At 36.7% G+C, this 17,884-nt stretch overlaps 1 protein-coding gene across 3 annotated transcripts in view; it reads right to left on the bottom strand.

Annotated features, from left to right (window-relative positions):
* Nucleotides 1-1,504: 1,504 nt before the first annotated feature.
* Nucleotides 1,505-17,884, bottom strand: part of SEC24A (SEC24 homolog A, COPII coat complex component) — an 81,703-nt gene continuing 65,323 nt past the window's right edge. For all 3 annotated transcript variants that reach the window (XM_079144116.1, XM_079144115.1, XM_079144117.1), the window contains 6 exons: nt 12,582-12,757; nt 5,383-5,520; nt 4,650-4,754; nt 4,213-4,305; nt 3,145-3,248; nt 1,505-2,511 (listed from right to left, as the gene is read on the bottom strand). In XM_079144116.1, the coding sequence (XP_079000242.1) occupies nt 2,397-2,511; nt 3,145-3,248; nt 4,213-4,305; nt 4,650-4,754; nt 5,383-5,520; nt 12,582-12,757 (731 nt within the window). In that variant the 3' untranslated portion in view covers nt 1,505-2,396. The remainder of the gene's footprint in view (nt 2,512-3,144; nt 3,249-4,212; nt 4,306-4,649; nt 4,755-5,382; nt 5,521-12,581; nt 12,758-17,884) is intronic.

Genomic DNA, 17,884 nt, shown 5'->3' with positions numbered 1-17,884 from the left:
TCAGACTTACAGAAATGTTATTTAAAAATTCTAGAAATTAGAAAAATAGAGTACTTTTTATGGTAGAACTGTCATGCTCAGATTTATATACCAAGATTGCCCTTGTCTGTTACTTTAGTAGTTGTAGATCTGTAGAAAATTCAAGGATCTTTCATAATTTACAACTACGATAAAAAAAATATGGTATAGTGTAAATATTAGTTGCTTTACATCAAAAAGTAATACAAGATGATAATGGCAGGTAGTGCCTTACTGCAGAAGAACAAAAAACAAAACAAAAACAAACAAAAACTAAAACACACATTCATATTGCAAAAAATAATAGTTTTATATATCAATATTCCCCAAAGGTTCATTCAGTCTCTTATTACCTAGAGAACAAATATTGTGATTCCTAACTAACTTATGTGTTTTTTTTAATGACCTGTTATAAAATTATTCTGGATTGCACGTTATACAATATCTAAAATAATTTTTCAAAGTAAATTTGTGAAATGTGGTAATAACAAGAGTCATACCCATTTAGGGATGTAGTGAGGCACAAGGAAGATTATCCCTAGAAGCAAAAATGTTTCCTTCTGGAAGATTCTTCATTACTACTGAGAAAGGACTTACAAATGTCAACATTTAAAATTATACTAAATGAATATAATTCATTTAATTTCTTACATTTGAAATGTAAAACACCGTTCTTTTAAGAAACATCAGTACATAATGACTGTGTTTCTTAAAAAGATGGGAAAATATAATTTGCTGTAATTTGAAAATTGCTTTCTAATAAATGAAACAGCTTTCAAGAAACCTTCCAGCTCAATGTACCACTTGCACACTGAAAATGAATCTTAACACTGCTTAAGGGAGATGGTATTTTTATAAACACAATTATTCTAATCCAGCTGGCAGGTATGTGTATCTAGAGGGACTTGCCTCTTCCCCACACCTAACAATTCAGTTAAGTCAGCCTATATGGATGTAAACCTGAAAGTTACTGTTTGTTGGTGATCATGTAAGACCAAGATTGTAAACACATTTTGTAATCTATTAAAACAAAAAAACCCAAGAATCTTTTCGAGTATTATACAAGTACATCATCTTTTAAGTTCATACGAGACAAGATAAATCTGTGAAAACTGAGCCAAATTTTTAAAGATATTATGTCACAGCACTGTAAATATACAGATGTAATTTACCAATTTGTAAACAAAATTTGCTCAATAAGTTTTGACTATATTTATCTAGCTGAATCAAAAAAGCAGTTTTTTGAGTATGCTCAGAAACCAGGTTTCTTTTATAACTTCAATCTATTGGTAATCTTAATATTCACCAAATCAACAGCAGCATTCATACTTTAATAGGTTTCAATATATCAATATGTCTTGAGTGGTTTCCAATTTAATTATCAAGCATCTTAGAAAAATGTTACTGATGCATTTGACATAGCATTTTAGAAACCTTTAACTTCTTTCATTCATTCTCATTTCACACACACACACACACACACACACACACACACACACACACACAAACCTATTATATATCACAGAGCAGAAATGTACCAAACTAAAGCACTTAAAGGGTGAAGATAAACAAAATTTCTCATCTCCCTATTATCATTGCCAGTCCCAATATTTATGAAGACAGCTCAAATTCTTTTCATTGCAAAAGAAAATAGTATGTCCAAGTGATCTGCAGCCAAATCAGAGGACCACCTAATTACAGCTTTCACTTCAAACCAAAGTGATTTTGTTCTTCAAGTATAGAGAATACTGACAGATTTTAAAGCTTGAACATGTTACTTCATATTCTTCTCAAGCTAGTCTACAGTTAGTTTGCCTATTTTATTTAACATGATGATCCTTTTCCTTTCTTTAAAAACAAAACAAAACAAATCAGGATGGGGTATGAATTCTAGTTCTTCTACATTCTATTTACTTTTGGATTTCCCAATTTTAAAAAGATCATTATCAATGGATTTATAACTTCCCTGCAACACTTAAGTCTCATGAGGTTTTAAATGTAGCAGCCAAAAACTCAGAAAAACAAAAAAAATATACATGTGGAATACAGACATCTTTATTTTACAAAATGTACTTCACCTCTATAATATCTTTTTCTTATTTCAATTTGTAACAACTGGAACATAATTGGCAGCAAAGGAAAAAAGTATCGAATCATATGTAGATACATTTTGATTTGAAAAATACAGTATTTTCAGAGTTGCATGTTTGATTCTCTGCAGTAGTCCTTTATTTGCTATAGTTTGTTGAAATCACAGTGAAAACATCTTAATCATCACCTTAGTTCACAAACTTAAATAGAAAAGGAAGGTATTACACATTCCCAGGAATTCTGCTTTGTGATCTCCTTAGCAGTAACTAAGTCAAATTTTCATTTGTTCATTTATTTACTTGTTGCTGTATATGCAAGAGGAATTCATAATATGATAATGCAGATTCTGTTCTGTCTTCTACCATGTTTTGAAGGAAATTTGCTTTCATAGGACTTTCATCCCTTAGGAATAAAAGGCAAAATATTTATTTTTATATATTAGTTAAGATGTAATAGTAAAACAAACAGGGACATGGATTTTTGACTTATTCTCATAACTATCATAATACTTAGCATTAGAAGAGTGACTTCTAGAGGTTTTTCTTTTTTTTTGGTGCCAGGAATTGAATTCAGGGTGCTTTGCCACCAAGCTACATCCCCAACCCTTTTTTAAATATTTTATTTAGACAGGGTCTTGCTGAGTTGCTTAGGGCCTAAGTTGCTGAGGCTGGCTTTGAACTCTCAATTTCTTCTGCCTCAGCCTCCCAAGCCACTGGGATTATAGGTGTGAGCCACCATGCCCAGTTAGAGGCTTGTTCTTGAGAATATTTGGTTGTAAACTTTGTTATTTAGGAGGAAAAGTTCATAGTGGGATTAGGTGAAACAGTTTAGTTTTTTAATAATAAGCTCATTAAAAGTTTAGTAATTCCAATCTGATCATAAAATACAATTTAGTACCATTTATTGAAAAGATTTTTTTTTAATTTCATATTTTGTAAAAGGTTTGCTTAAGCATTAGGTCATATATATATATATGAGATTCAAAACAGGTCCTTGCAAGGCCAAATTGTTTTACAAACGAAAAATTTGACTTACCTTATTATGTAAAGTATTGGGAAAAATGGTCTCTGCTCTCTAAGCCAGGAGATGAAAGCTACTGTTCTGGCAGATTCTGGTGTATCAAGTTCTGGAAGGTCTGTCTGTTAAATAAAACCAATGTACTCTAATTATATATGTCCAACGTATGGTCTATAGTACTCCTCAAATATTAATGTTGCTGGGTTGGGTAGCACACACCTGTAATCCTAGCTACTTAGGAGGATCTCAATTTAGAGGCTAGCCTGAGCAATTTAGTGAGGTCATTAAAAAAAAAAAAAAAAAAAAGGCAGGGGTAGGTAGGATATAGCTCAGTGTACAGTACTTGCTCAGCATGTGTTCAATTCTTAAATTCTTAGTATCAGGAAACAAAAACAAATATCAACCATGTTTATTAAATACCTGGAGATTTTGTTGCACCAGACACTAAATACTTTGAGCTTGGAGTTCATTTTGTCTCTGCTGCTGTCACACTAAATAGACAAGAGACAATCCATAGGTGAATGGGCATGGCTATGTTCCAATAAAACCTTAATTACGAAAACAGGTGCAGGAGTCCTTGCCAAGCTCTGGTCTAAAGGGACCTCCTAGCTCCTCTTTTTTCCTTCCTCTTCTTTTCTTTTTTTGGTTCTGGGGATTGAACCAGGGGTGCTTAACCACTGAGCCACATCCCCAGCCCTTTTTTGTATTTTATTTAGAGACAAGGTCTCACTGAGTTGCTTAGCGTCTCACTTTTGCTGAGGCTGGGCTCTGAACCCATGATTCTCCTGTCTCAGCCTCCTGAGCTGCTGGGATTACAGGCATGCGCCACCAGGACAGGTGGATGTCTTGAGCTCACAATTTCAAGACCAGCTTGGGCAACAGAGCAAGACCTAGTCTCAAAATGCAAACAAACAAAACAAAAATATAAAATGAGTATTTTTAATTCAAAGAAAAACATAATGTGCACACATGTTCTCATTTGGAGAAATATATAATAAGAATTTCTGATTTCAAAATGAAATATTCATGTCTTTGTCACATTTGAAGTATCCTTTAAGTCTTCTATAATCACTGAAAGTGTCTTACCATAGTCTGTGGAATTGATGCATAGTTTTGAACTCCTAGAACTTGGGTGAGAAAATTCTGTGCACAATTTTTTCCAACCCAAAGCATTAGTACCTGTGAAAAGGAATAAAATTATTTTGAGAGGTAGCTTAATAGTTTATTCACTCACCTTTACCACTACTACTTAGTATGCTTTAAAAGATCTAAAGGTAAGAATATTTAGTGAGAGTGTATAGCCTGTAACTGAACTAATAACAATTCAGTATGTACTGGGATGAGACATTTCATGCATGGCATGAAACAGAGACTGTGAAGGGAGAAAATGGCTAACAGGAATATACAGGTTAAAGAGGACGTCATCTGTTTAAGAAGAGAAATATTAAGAGGAATGAGGCCAAATGCTAAAAAAGGGATATTAGTTAGCAGGAAGAAGGGTCAGGAGTGGTCAAACGACTTACAGAGCCTGCATCCATGAGGAAAGCCCCATCTCTACTCAGTTTCTCCACAGAGAGCTGAAGGATAGGGGGCTGAGGTATGGTTCTATCATTGATGTTGAGTGCTCCCTGAGGAATTAAGCAAAAGATTAAGGCTTTTTTTTTTTTTTTTTTTGCGGTGCTGGGGATCGAACCCAGGGCCTTGTGCTAGCAAGGCTTGAGCTTACCGACTGAGCTCTCTCCCCAGCCCCTCCCCTCAGTCATTTTTTTATTGGTACCACGGATTGAACCAAGGGGCATTTAACCACTGAGCTACATGCCCAGCCATTTTTTTTTTTTTTTTAATTTTGAGATAGGGTCTCATTAAGTTGCTGGGGCTAATTTAGAACTTGCGCTCCTCCTGCCTCAGCCTCCCAAGTTACTGGGATCACAGGCATGTGCCACCATGGTGCCTGGCTCTGAAATTTCTTTACACAGACCTAGCAAAACAAAAACAAAAACAAAAAGCAAAAAAAAAACACACCAAAACTTCCTTATTTCTGTACTAGACTGAATATAACATTTTTTTAAAAATATATTTTTAGTTGTAGATGGACACAATAGCTTTATTTTATTTATTTTTATGTGGTGCTGAGAATCAAACCCAGTACCTCATACTTGCTAGGCGAATGCTCTACCACTGAGCCACAACCCCTGAATACAACATTAAGCTTATAAACCTTCAAGGAAAAGACACTATAAAAGGAACTGATCTTACCTCATCTGAGAGATTGTCAACTCTATACAAACTGGGATGCGTTGTTAGCATAAGGTAAACCAAAGGCTGATTTTTCACTTGACACATAGCAAAAATGCGTTCATCAAGACGTGCATTTGTCCCAGTCTGGAATGATTTCTATAACAAAAAACAAAACAAAGTATGGAACTTTGTAAATGTCAGTTGTAAAAAGATTATCTTCTGACAGAATTAGAAGATTTAGTGTAAAATATTATTTTTAAAATGTTAAAATGAATGGTGATTACAGATTCATGTAAATGTTTTGAAAAATTAAGTAACAGACCATCGCAAAATTATCTGATCTCCTTGGTGCCTGTTTCCTAATCAATAAAAAGGGTCCATCTCTTTTACTACTTTCCATCAAAATCTCATTATTCTCCATGAAGCCACTTAATGTACTGAGCATTCACTGAAAGATATGATAGCTACACACTGACTACCATATAGAGAAAGTAACGTAACAATGAACTCCACAGGAAGGATAACATTACACTGCAGATAAAATAAAGGCACATATCAAGGACCAGCAACACCTACTAAGTGCTCTATAAATGCTTGGTGATAATTAATGGTGGTTATCATTGTTCCTCCCACGGTAAGAGAAATAAGCAATGTACCAAAGCTTAAAAATCAATGACAATAATAATATAAATGCTTGGTAGAATAGCATTAATAAGTAACAGTGAGACTTAACAGGTGTATCAGCTTCATAGGGAATAATGAAATTTTGAGGCAAGGTTTTTTTTTTTTTTAAATATTTTTAATTTTTACAGACACATTTTGATTCATTGTACACAAATGGGGTACAACTTTTCATTTCTATGGTTGTACACAATGTCTGTACACTGTCTGTTTCATTCTACTGTTTTTCCATTCCCACCCCTTTTTCTTCTACACCATCCAAAGTTCCTTTATTCTTCTCTCCACCCCACCCCCCGCCACCCCTCATCATTATATATTGTCATGCACTTATCAGAGAAAACATTTGGCCTTTGGTTTTTTGGGCTTGGCCTATTTCACTTAGCATGATATTTTCCAACTTCATTCATTTACCAGCAAATGCCATAATTTTATTCTTCTTCATGGCTGAGTAATATTCCATTGAGGTAAGGTTTTTAAAAAAAGTTCCAATTGATGAAAAGGAGTAAAAGAGACAGAGGGAAACAGCAATAAAATTACATTTTAAAACAAGTGCACTGACTACAAATAAAAGATAATGTTATGGTTTAGATGTGAGGTGTCACCCAAAAGCTCATGTGTAAGACAATGCAAGAAAGTTTAGATGTGAAATGATTGGGCTGGGAGCCTTAATCAAATCAGTGAATTAATCCTCTGATAGGCATTAACTCTAACTGTAGGCAGATAGGATATGGTTGGAGGAGGTGGGTCCCTGGGAGTATGCCTTTGGGGGTATATATTTTGTCCTTGTTGAATGGAGCGCTCTCTCTGTGCTTCCTGGTACTTTCCTCTGCCACACACTTCCACCAACCATGATGTCTGCCTCACATCAGCCCCAAGGAATGGAGTCAGCCATTTATGGACTGAGACCTATGAAACCATGAGCCCCAAATAAACTTTTCCTTCTTAAAATTGTTACTGTCAGGTCTTTTTGGTCATAGCAACAAAAAAAGCTCACTAAAACAGGATTAGAGAGGTTTGAAGGCAGGCTCTGGTGAACTGGGGAGTTTGCAGGAGGCAAGAGAATATCTCCTGAAGGAACTTCGGCTTTCTGACCAAATACTGTGCCTGTCACATGACCTCTTTCATTAAGGCACATGGGTGCCTTCCCTGGTCATTACTGCAGGACTCTATTCTACAGAACCCAACCCTGCTTCTCATGCCCAGGAACATCTAGACTTGAAGACACCTACTTCTCAGAGCCTCAGAACATACCTCCCATGCGGACAGGGGCACTTCTTGTTCATTGTTAATGGACCCTCCCACACCTATACCAATATGTAGCTCCCAGTAAGCACTCAGCATTTACTGAAAAAACGAAATGAGTGCAATCAGGAATGACGGCCTAGATAATTTTGCAGAGGCTTTGTTTGCCTATAGCATGTGGAAGATTTTAATGAATTATTTTACCTATAAACTACAATACACTGTGGAATATATTTAAATATAGGTAATTAAGATAAACTTATAAACAAACATATAAAGAAATATCTAAGTTTTTAATTAAGAACTTTTTTCAAAAAATTAAGAACAGTTGTTCTTTCTCTCTCTCTCTCTTTTTTCCTTTATCTTTTTGCAGTATTGAGGGTTGAATCCAGGCCATCATGCATGGTGGGAAAGTGCTGTACACTAAGCTACTTAGCCAGATACTGCAGAACTTGAGGATATCTCAACTACAGAAGCTCCTGTTTTTCAGTAAAATTAAGTCAAGAATACTACAGAGAAATTCTGTTTTTATTTGACTTCTCACTTTGCCATTGGTTTTCTCTCTCTCTCTCTCTCTCTTTTTTTCTCTTATGGTGCTAGGATGAACCCAGGGCCTCATGCATGCCAAGCAAATGCTCTACCGCTAAGCCACATTTCTGGCCCCTCCACTTTTATTTGCAATTCTAGAACTGGGCAACACTTCATCCCATAAAGCAGAATAAGGGTTTTGATGGACAGAACAGATGAGGTCAGTTTCATAGAAAGACAATGGCTGAAGAAATCATTAAAAAGAATACAAAAAGTAGACTGGCCATTTCAAGGTTACTTTCCTTCTAGGATGGGGGCAGGGAGATAGAACAAGTGAAAAAAAAAAAAAAATGGTTACCAGGCTCTTTCATGTTATTTATTTATTTTTTCTTAAGAGAAGATTAAAATAAAGCAAAGAAAACTTCACTGTTATGCTGATTTAAATTGGCCTTTTTGGAAAATTTGGCTATTCTCCTGATTTTTCTGAAGGTCAGAAGACAACTTAGTTTTGGTTTGGTGATGTGATACTTGATAAGTGACTCCATTGGATTTTTAGTCTAGTCTGTTGAGGCTTAGTGCAGGAACACAATGCAAAACAATGACCTCCTATATGTTATTTAGTAAGGTATACCTGTGGTAGATAAAACTTACAGGAATGGCACTCAATATTCCGTGCCCTGATCCCTGGAATCTATGACTATGACAAAGAGATATTATGCCAGATATTATGCCCATGTCTGTGTTACGTTATATGATGTAGTTTACCTTGAAAAGAGGAGATTATTTGGGTTGACCCAATCTAATCACACATAAAACACATAGAACTCTGGTGTTACTAAACTTCAGGCATTCTCCTAAACCTATCTGTGCACTTCCTTATAAGATTCAGTTCAGGACAAACTCCCCATTCTTAGGATCTGATCAGGTTTCTCATTCTCCACCCTTCTCCAGGTGACATTGATCCCTGTGGCTTGTCTTTAGCAAGAATCCTGTTAGGGCGGGTGAGCCAGATCCCCTTTACTCTCTCTCTCTCTCTCTCTCTCTTTTTTATTTTTAATAAGATGCTTATTTTAGAATATTTTTAGTTTTACAGAAAAATTACAAAGACAGCACTGGGTTCTCACATACCCCACAACCAGTTCCCATATTATTAATATACTACATTAGTATGCTTCATTTGTCTTCATGAATAAACTGATATTGGTACATTATTTTTGTAGTTTTTTTAATTGGTTCTTTTTAGCTATACATGACAGTAGAATCCAATTTGACATAATTATAAAAGCATGGAATATATCTCATTCTAATTCAGTCCCCAGCACTTTTCCTTCCCCTTCCCTCCTCTTGCTCCCCCTGTCTTCCTTCTATAGATCTTTCTGCCATTTCCATCCACCAACCCCACCCTACTCTTTGTAAAATTCCCCACCTGCCCATGCTGAATTCAGAGTTCAATCTCTCCCCTCCTGGGAAACCCCCACTGCAGTGGTCATTAAACCTATCTTGATGGTCCTGAATAACATCTGCCTTACTGTGCCATAACAAGAGTTACTGAATGAAAAAAAGGCCTTCTAAGATTTTTGAAATTGGTATATGGACAGTCACTAAAAACATGGGAAATACTGTTGGAAACAAAAGAAAGTTCTGTTTGTTAAAAAAATTTTACTGAGTGTCTATTATGTACTCTTTACTGAGTGTTTATTAAGTACTGGGAAGTGTTCTAAGTGCTAGGACAAAATAGTAAATGAAAAAGATAAAAATCCTTGTCCTCATGAAGTTTACATCCTGTAAAAGGAGAAGTAAATAGGGTTGGGGTATAGAAAAGTGACAGAGTTCTTGCCTAGCATGCTCAAGTCCCTGGATTCAATCCCCAGTTTCACAAAAAGAAAAAAATAAGAAGTAAACAATAAAAGTAAACAATAAAATATGTGATCAGTGATCAGTCGTATGAAAAAAAAAAAAAGAGAGAAGAGAAATAGGAAGTGTCAGGGTATCTTGGAATGGGGAAGAATGAGAGAGTTGTATATTAAATAGGAGAGGCTAAAGGAAGGCAGGCCTCTGGAAGAAGACAGATCTGAGAAAAGAGCTATAGGAGAGAAAGAGCTTTTTTTTTAAAAATATTTTTTAGTTGGAGATGGACACAATACCTATATTTGATTATTTATTTTTATGTGGTACTGAGGATTGAACCCAGTGCCTCACACATGCTAGGCAAGCAAGCCCTCTACCACTGAGCCATACCAGCCCAAGAACTCAGATTTTTAAATGTTAAAATTTAAATATTTACGTATCCTCTGTGCATTTGTATTCAAAAACAAAAATACATAACTTGAGTTAAAGAAATAGAATTGTTAGTTCAAAAGTCATTCCAATTAAGAATAGCTAAGAACAGCAGGGTGTCCACCTCACCTGAAGGAAACTATACATACCATAAAGGAAGATCTTTTTTTTTTTTTTTTTTTTTTTAATTTGGTACAAAGGATTGAACGTAGAGGCACTTAACAAGTGAGCCACATCCCTAGCCTTTTTTATTTTCTACATTGAGACAGGGTCTCACTAAGATGCTTAGGGCCTCGTTAAGTTGCTGAGGCTGGCCTCAAACTTATGATCCTCTTAACTCAATCCTCTATAATTGCTGGGACTATAGGCATACAACATGCCAGGCTACAGGTAGATTTGGGAGGTGAAAAAATATAGAAATTAGCAAGACCCAGAACAGTCGTTGATCAGTGCTTTTAATAAAAAGCATTACCATGAGTTAGGCTTTTTTGTTTTGTATTGTTTTGTTTTTGTATTGAGGATAGAACCCAGGGGCACTTTATTGCTGAGTTATCCTGAGTCCTCCTTTTTTATTTTGAGATTGAGAGAGTTGCTAAGTTGCCAAGGATGGCTTCAAATTTGTGATCCTGTGCCTGGCTTAAAATAAGCTTTTAAATAGAAATTTCTAAGAGTTAGGATTGGTGGCACATGACTTTAATTCCAGAAACCTAGGGGGCTGAGGCAGGAGGATCACAAGTTCAAGGCCAGTCTTAACAACTTAGCAAGACTGTCTCAAAATAAAAAGAGCTGGGTATGTAGCTCCCCTGGGTTCAATCCCCAGTACCTAAATAAATAATAAAAATTAAAATATATAAGGGAAGTTTACCTAAGGTGTAATTCTGGACACTAGGCAAATAAGCCTATTCCACAGCCTAGAGTTCTCTTTCTCCTGGGGGAGGCGAAACAGGTGCAAAGAATAAGCAGGGGAGACATAAATAATAAGTCAAATAAAAAACCCTAGAAATAAAGCTATAAATAAGAGCCACAGGGGACTTAAGTTGTGGCTCAGTGATAGAGTGCTTGCCTAGCACATGTGAGGCATGGGTTCAATTCTCAGCACCACATTAAAAAAATAAAAAATCTACAACTTAGAAAACTCAAAATCTAATAAGCCCTGTGTTAATGCAGGAATATTAGAGGTGAAATGATTAGATTAAAAGAGCTAGAACTGGCTGGGCCAGGTGGTGCATGCCTGTAATCCCAGCAGCTCAGGAGTCTGAGGCAGGAGAATGGAGAGTCAAAGCCAATCTCAGCAAAAGCAAGGCATTAAGCAACTCAGTCAGACCCTGTCTCTAACTAAAACACAAATAGGGCTGGGGATGTGGCTCAGTGGTTGAGTAGTGTCCCTGAGTTCAAGTCCTGGTATTAAAAAAAAAAAAAAAAAAAAAAAAAAAGCTAGAACCTAATAGGTCCACCCTTATTTAAATGGACTATGTAGGTGTAGGTAGTAGGGCACATGGCTAGAGGAGGTATATCATTGGGTGTGTCCTAGAAGAGTTCATCTTCCTTGCAGCCCCTTCCCCTTGGACTGTCTGCTTCCCAGCTGCCATAAGTGGTGTGATAAGCCTCTGCCATGCCTTTTTTTTTTTTTTGTGGTGCTGGGGATTGAACCTAGGGCCTTGTACTTGCAAGGTAAGCACTCTACTGACTGAGCCATCTCCCCAGTCCTGCCATGCCCTTTTGAAGTGATGTTCTGCCTCACTTTGGGCCCAGAGCAATAAAGTTGGCCCAACATGAACTGAACCTTTGAAACCATGAGCCAAAACAAACTTTTTCTCCTCTTAAGTTGTTTTTGTTGGATACCTGGGTCATAGGGACTAAAAGCTGACTAATACAAAACCACCCATGACCTTGAATACTTCTTTTTTTCTTTTTTTTCCTCCAGTACTGGGAATTGAACCCATGAGTGTTCTACCTCTGAGCTACATTCCTAGCATTTTTTTGAGACAGGTTCTTGCTAAATTGCTCAGGCTGGCCTCAAATGCATGATCCTCCTGCCTCAGTCTCCAGAATCTCTGGGATTACAGGCATGCACCACCACACCGGGTTCACCTCCAACACTTATCATTTGCTTATCCCTCCAGTCTAATAGGAACATTGTATGTTTTGACCAATATTTCCCTATTCCCTCCACCCCCTAGTCTCTGGTAATCACCATTCTGTTTTCTATTTCTGTTTGTATTTTTAGCTTCCAGGTATAAGTGAGAACATGGAGTACATATGTGTCTTCTTGTGCTAGAAATAAAATACACGATTCCTGTTTTGGAAAACTGAGTATCATTTGAATTTCTGATAACATTATTTAATACTTAGTATCTCTTATGCCTAAGGTACTTACTTTAAATCAATTATTCTTAACTTTCTTTGGCTTTAAATTTCTTTAGGTTTCAAGTAAGAGGTCAGCCCCCTGTCATTTTCACTGTGCTGGTTTCTGGTTTTGTTTTTCTTACCTGTTTAAGAAGAGCCAACACAAAAAGTGGAAAAAGTCTCAAAGAGAAAGGAACCATGAGTCCAGGCTGCTGGTTACTTAAGACTGAAGACCGGTAAGCTGCAAGAGAGTCAATGACGGCATTCACTAGAGCATCTCGGGCGTCACTCAGACTGGCAGTCATGGACCTGTCAACAGCTAATTGAGGTAAGGGTAGGGACAAGAGACAAGACAGAAGTTTAGCAACTCCGCTGTAAGGGTAGATGAAATAACTTTTAAAAACTATATTAAGCCTCTCTCTGATTTATTATAAACACAATGAGTCAAAATTTATAGACAACAGTATGCTCTGGAGAATCAAGCTAAACTCTTGAAATGCTGTACTGCCATTCCTTAGCTATAAGCCAGTTTGACAAGTAACTCAACCTTTCTGAACCTAAGTTCCTTTATCTGTAAAATGGGGAAACTATTTACTATTAAATTGAAGATAATGATTTTAATCCATCTTTTTACTTTATATATCAATGAGCAAGGGGAAAACCCCTGCAATTAAAGAACTATACAATGCTTTTCTGTCACATGGAGCTTTTATTTTATGCATTTAGGAAGAGTTCTTAGAAAATTATTTAAACAAATTTTCATCATCAGTTATGCCACTTTTTTTAAGGGGGTGGGTACCAGGGATTGAACCCAGAAGCACTTAACCACTGAGCCACACTGTCGGCCCTTTTTTTATATTTTATTTAGAGATAGGGTCTTGCTGAGTTGCTGAGGCTGGCTTTGAACTCAAGATGCTCCTGCCTCAGCCTCCCAAGCCATGGGGATCACAGGCTAGCACTGTCACGCCAGGCAGTTATGCCACTGTCTATATGAGTTTCTTTTTTTTTTTTTTGCGGTGTTGGGGAATTGAACCTAGGGCCTTGTGCTTGCGAGGCAAGCACTCTACCAACTGAGCTACATCCCTAGCCCCTGTATGAGTTTCTGTATATTAAAAATTGTTTTCTCAATACTAAAAGCAATGTAATTGTTTTGAAGACTTCTCAACCTGCAACTAAAATCAATCCATATGGTATCAAAAATACAACTTAATAAAGTTATTAAATGTTATGGCTAAAATTTGCACTTAGGTTGGAAACAATGAAAAATATTATTATCTGGTCAATAGCAACTCTTAACACTTTATCAACTAAAGACAAACTCTGATTTTAAAGATTAAAAAATATGAAAAAAATGTGCACATTAGGTTCAACCAAATATGGTGGCATAACTAATACTTACAAAGCTATTGTGAAGCTCACTGGGTGTGAGGTCCTGGGTTCAATCCCCAGTACCACACATAAACAAAAGGAAAAAAACAAACAAACAAAGCCATTGTGAAGATTTCTTTTTTTTTTTTTCCTGACAGTACCATTCTTTTAATTGAAGATTTTTTTAAATCCACAAATATTGCTGGTACTTATTGCTGTTGATAATAATAATGATCATACTATTATTAAAAATAGTACTTAAACAAAATAAGGGCAGTAACCTTCAAATTTCTTAAGCTGCAATCTAAGTTTTTGTTTGTTTGCTTTTTGTGTGTGTGTACTAGGGATTGAACAAGGGTGTTTAATCACTGAGTCACATCTTTTTTAAATTTTGAGGCAGGGTCTTGCTAAATTGCCGAGGCTGGTTTTGAATCTGTGATCTTCCTGCCTTAGTTTCCCATGCCTGCCATTTGTTTTTTGCAGTACTGGGGACTGAACTTCACAAGAGCATTGTCTACCACTGAGTTATTTTTAAATTTTGAGATAGGGTCTTGCTAAATTGCCTGGGCTGTCCTGGAACTTGCGATCCTTGTGCTCAGCCTCATAAGTCTTGGGATTATAGGCATCTGTCATCATGCCCAGCCCAGGATCTTCACTTTTTTTTTTTTTTGGTGGTGGTGCTGAGGATTGAACCCAGGGCCTTGTGCCTGCTAGGCAAACACTCTACCAACTGAGCTATATCCCCAGCCCATCTTCAAGTTTTGACAACACAGTAAGACTAAAGTAAGAACTGAATCCTTTATCAGGGTCCATGAAAGAAAATTTCCCAACAGGAAATTCAGAAGACAATAACTAGGGCTGGGGTTGTGGTTCAGTGGTAGAGCACTTGCCTAGCACATTTGAGGCAGTGGGTCCGATTCTCAGCATCACATAAATAAATAAAGGTATTGTGCCATGTAAAAAAAAAAAAATATATATATATATAAATATATATATAAAAAAAGAAAACATAACTATTCCTGTTATAAGGTAGATTTAAATTTGAAGAAAATGGGTCCTGTGAAAGTCTTCCCTGAAGGAGAAAGGTAACAAGACTCAAACTGATGTTAAACTCTGTGAATTTGAAAAGGAGAAACAAACATCAAGAAGGAGATTAGGGTTATAGTTCAGTGGTACAGCACTTTCCTAGCAAGGGCCTTGGTTCAATTCCCAGAACCACAAAAAAAAAAAAGAGCAATATCTGAAATCGAAGTAAATAGGTAAAAGTCTTTGAAAGTTTTCACCTAGTGTCCATCATGATCTGGGGAAGGCTATGAATGTATATGTGATAGTAAAATGGTTTTCAATCTCAATTTCTGTGACTCCAAGTCTAAAATTATTTATAGTACACTGCCATCTCTGGTTATCAAATTTACAGAGCTACAGAGCTGATTTTAAAAACACCAATGAACAACCTTATTAAACACTAATTTTTCTTCATTTTATTGGTTCTTTTTAGTTATATATGACAGTAGACTCCATTTTTATATGATTATACAAGCATGGAATATCTTATTCTAATTAGGACCCCATTTTTGTGGATGTACACATATACGTATTTATATATGTATATAGGAAAACTGTGTCAGATTCATCCCACTGTCTTTCTTTTTCCTAACTCCCCTCCCTTCCCTTCATTCCCCTTCGTCTAATCTACTGAAGTTCTATTCCCTCACCACCACCCCTTATTATGGGTTAGTTTCTCCATATCAACAAAAACATTTGACCTTTGTTTTAGGATTGGCTTATTTCACTTTGCATGATAGTCTCCAGATCTATCCATTCACTAGCAAATGTCATGAAGTCATTCTTCATATATCACATTTTCTTAAGCATTAATATTTTTTTAACCTTTTCTAAATTTTTTAATAGTTACCTAAAGCTGGTACTAACAATTTAATATTTAAAAATAAAATTTATGACATTTCATGTTTAAGGTGAAACACTAGTTTGAAAAAATATGAGATCTGCTTTCTCAAATCACAGCTAAACTGTCAGTTCTCATTATTTATAATAGTTACGGCCTAAAAAGCTACTGCAAATACTGAATCAGCAAATACTGAACCCATTGCTTCTAGGCAAAATGCAGTCTCGTGGGATCCTCTGGTGGCAACCTTTTCTTGACCAATCAAGACGTAACTTTACTTTCTTGTCTCTGCTTAAGGACACTTTATATGTACAAGTATGCTGCTACGTCATTAACACCAGACTCTTCAGCCCACAACACTAACTCATCTAATGTGTATTTTTTCCAAAGAGCACAGCATAGCCTATTATTGGGGGTCATTTCAAGTAGCAAAATCACCAACAAAATGTAAAAAACGTGGCAAAAGGATCCTTGCTCATGGTCTGAGGACTTGAAACAAGAAGGCAAAGAGCTGCCTTACTGCACTTCGGCCATGAACACGTACAACGACATGCTGGGAAGTATGGATCAGGGGACTGCAGGCAGATTTTACCAAGTGGGTGAATTTGCAAATACTGAATCACCAAATAATGAAAATCAATTGTATTCCGAAAAGACTGACATGTAAATTTGAACTCACACAATGGTTAAAACTACTTCAAAGGCAAAACAGTAATTGGAATTATGATAAAGGCCCTTTTCCCTAGGTTTTTTAAGGTCATTTGCCTTATTGTGTTTTATGGAACATTTTTTTTAAAGCAAGAATATTTTATGTGTACAAAGCATTATAACCTTTAAAACAGTCTTCATTTATCAACAAACTTTCCACTATATTTATTTAGCAAATTAACAGTGTTAAACCATACCACACTACCTTGTCAAATCCCAAACACTCAACTAAGACAAAAAAGTGCTCTGAAGCACTGAAGGGAAAGAGAAAAGGCGAAGAAAGGTCACAGAGATACCTGAGAAGTTGGGGGAGGGGGTTGGGGTATGGGTGGGAGATTAAATTCACGAGCACTATCAGATTTCCCTCAAGGTTCAGAGTTTTTTTACAAAAGAATTTTAAGATATGAGATTAGAACTAATGAATCTGAGAAACCTGCACTTTGGCATATTAAGCAGGTAATAAAAATTCCTAGATTGTGGATGAAGTGAATGAAGGAGGGAAAGAAAGTAAAGAAGAATCAGAAGAGAGAAAGGAAGTGAGACACACAAAGGGAAAAAGCTGTGCCTAGAGGAAATTAAGTCTGAAACTCACAACGAATTAAAGAAAGAAAAGACAAAGATAGAGTCTGGGAGGTGGAGTATGAGAAGACAAAGCCTGGGGTTCCGCACCTTCCAGGTGACAATAAATCCCAAAGCTGTACAGTAGTAAACTGTGAGGGACCTCTAACACTATGTCATCTGTTTTATAAAAGTAAGACATTGGCATTCCTGTTTGACCAACTCCAATCAATACTGCTAATTTAAAGCACATGTTCGCAGAGTGCAGCCATCCTACAGGCAGTATGCATACAAGCAATCTAAAGGGACTGAAAACCAAGTGGGATTAGAGGACATGAAACTCAAACTAATGTAAACGTCAAGTGACGGCCAACAACAGAATTCACTATTCTCCCACAGCTTTTTAGTAGTTTTTTTTTTTTTTAAAGCTAACCCATTCTGACCATTCTTAATAAGCTACTATTGCCAAATACTGTACAATCCAACAGGCTGACCATGATCAAAGCTCCAATGTTTCCCGAGCCTTCACTGCCTCTGTGGCAAGGAACATTGCAGGCAGCACGGAAGTCATTACTTTTTTAGACAGGCAAAGAGTCTTGGGATCAAGTCAGTTTTTATTTTGATCTTCTCAGGCGAAGATCAAACTCTGCCTGCTCTGCCCGGCAGGGAAAAGCTTTGCATAAACACGTGCACGGTCTGCCCTCCCTATTCAACCTCTGCGTCCTCCTCTTTGTCCCGTTCTTCTTCCAGGCTTTCCCCATCTTCTTCACTGTCCTCATCTGTGCTCCCGTCCTGCTCCTCTGAATCTGTTGTTTTGTCTTTGTCCTTCCTGTGCTCCGAAGCTTCCTTCTTACCAGAGCTCTTTTAAGGGCGTAATGAGCCGCTGGAACTCCATCTCTCCTATGG

The sequence above is a fragment of the Sciurus vulgaris genome, assembly GCF_902686455.1.
Source record: "Sciurus vulgaris genome assembly, chromosome: 6".
In the NCBI taxonomy this organism is placed as follows: Eukaryota; Metazoa; Chordata; class Mammalia; order Rodentia; family Sciuridae; genus Sciurus; species Sciurus vulgaris.
The sequence above is the reverse complement of the archived record's forward strand: the minus strand, read 5'-3'. Positions and strand labels throughout refer to the sequence as shown.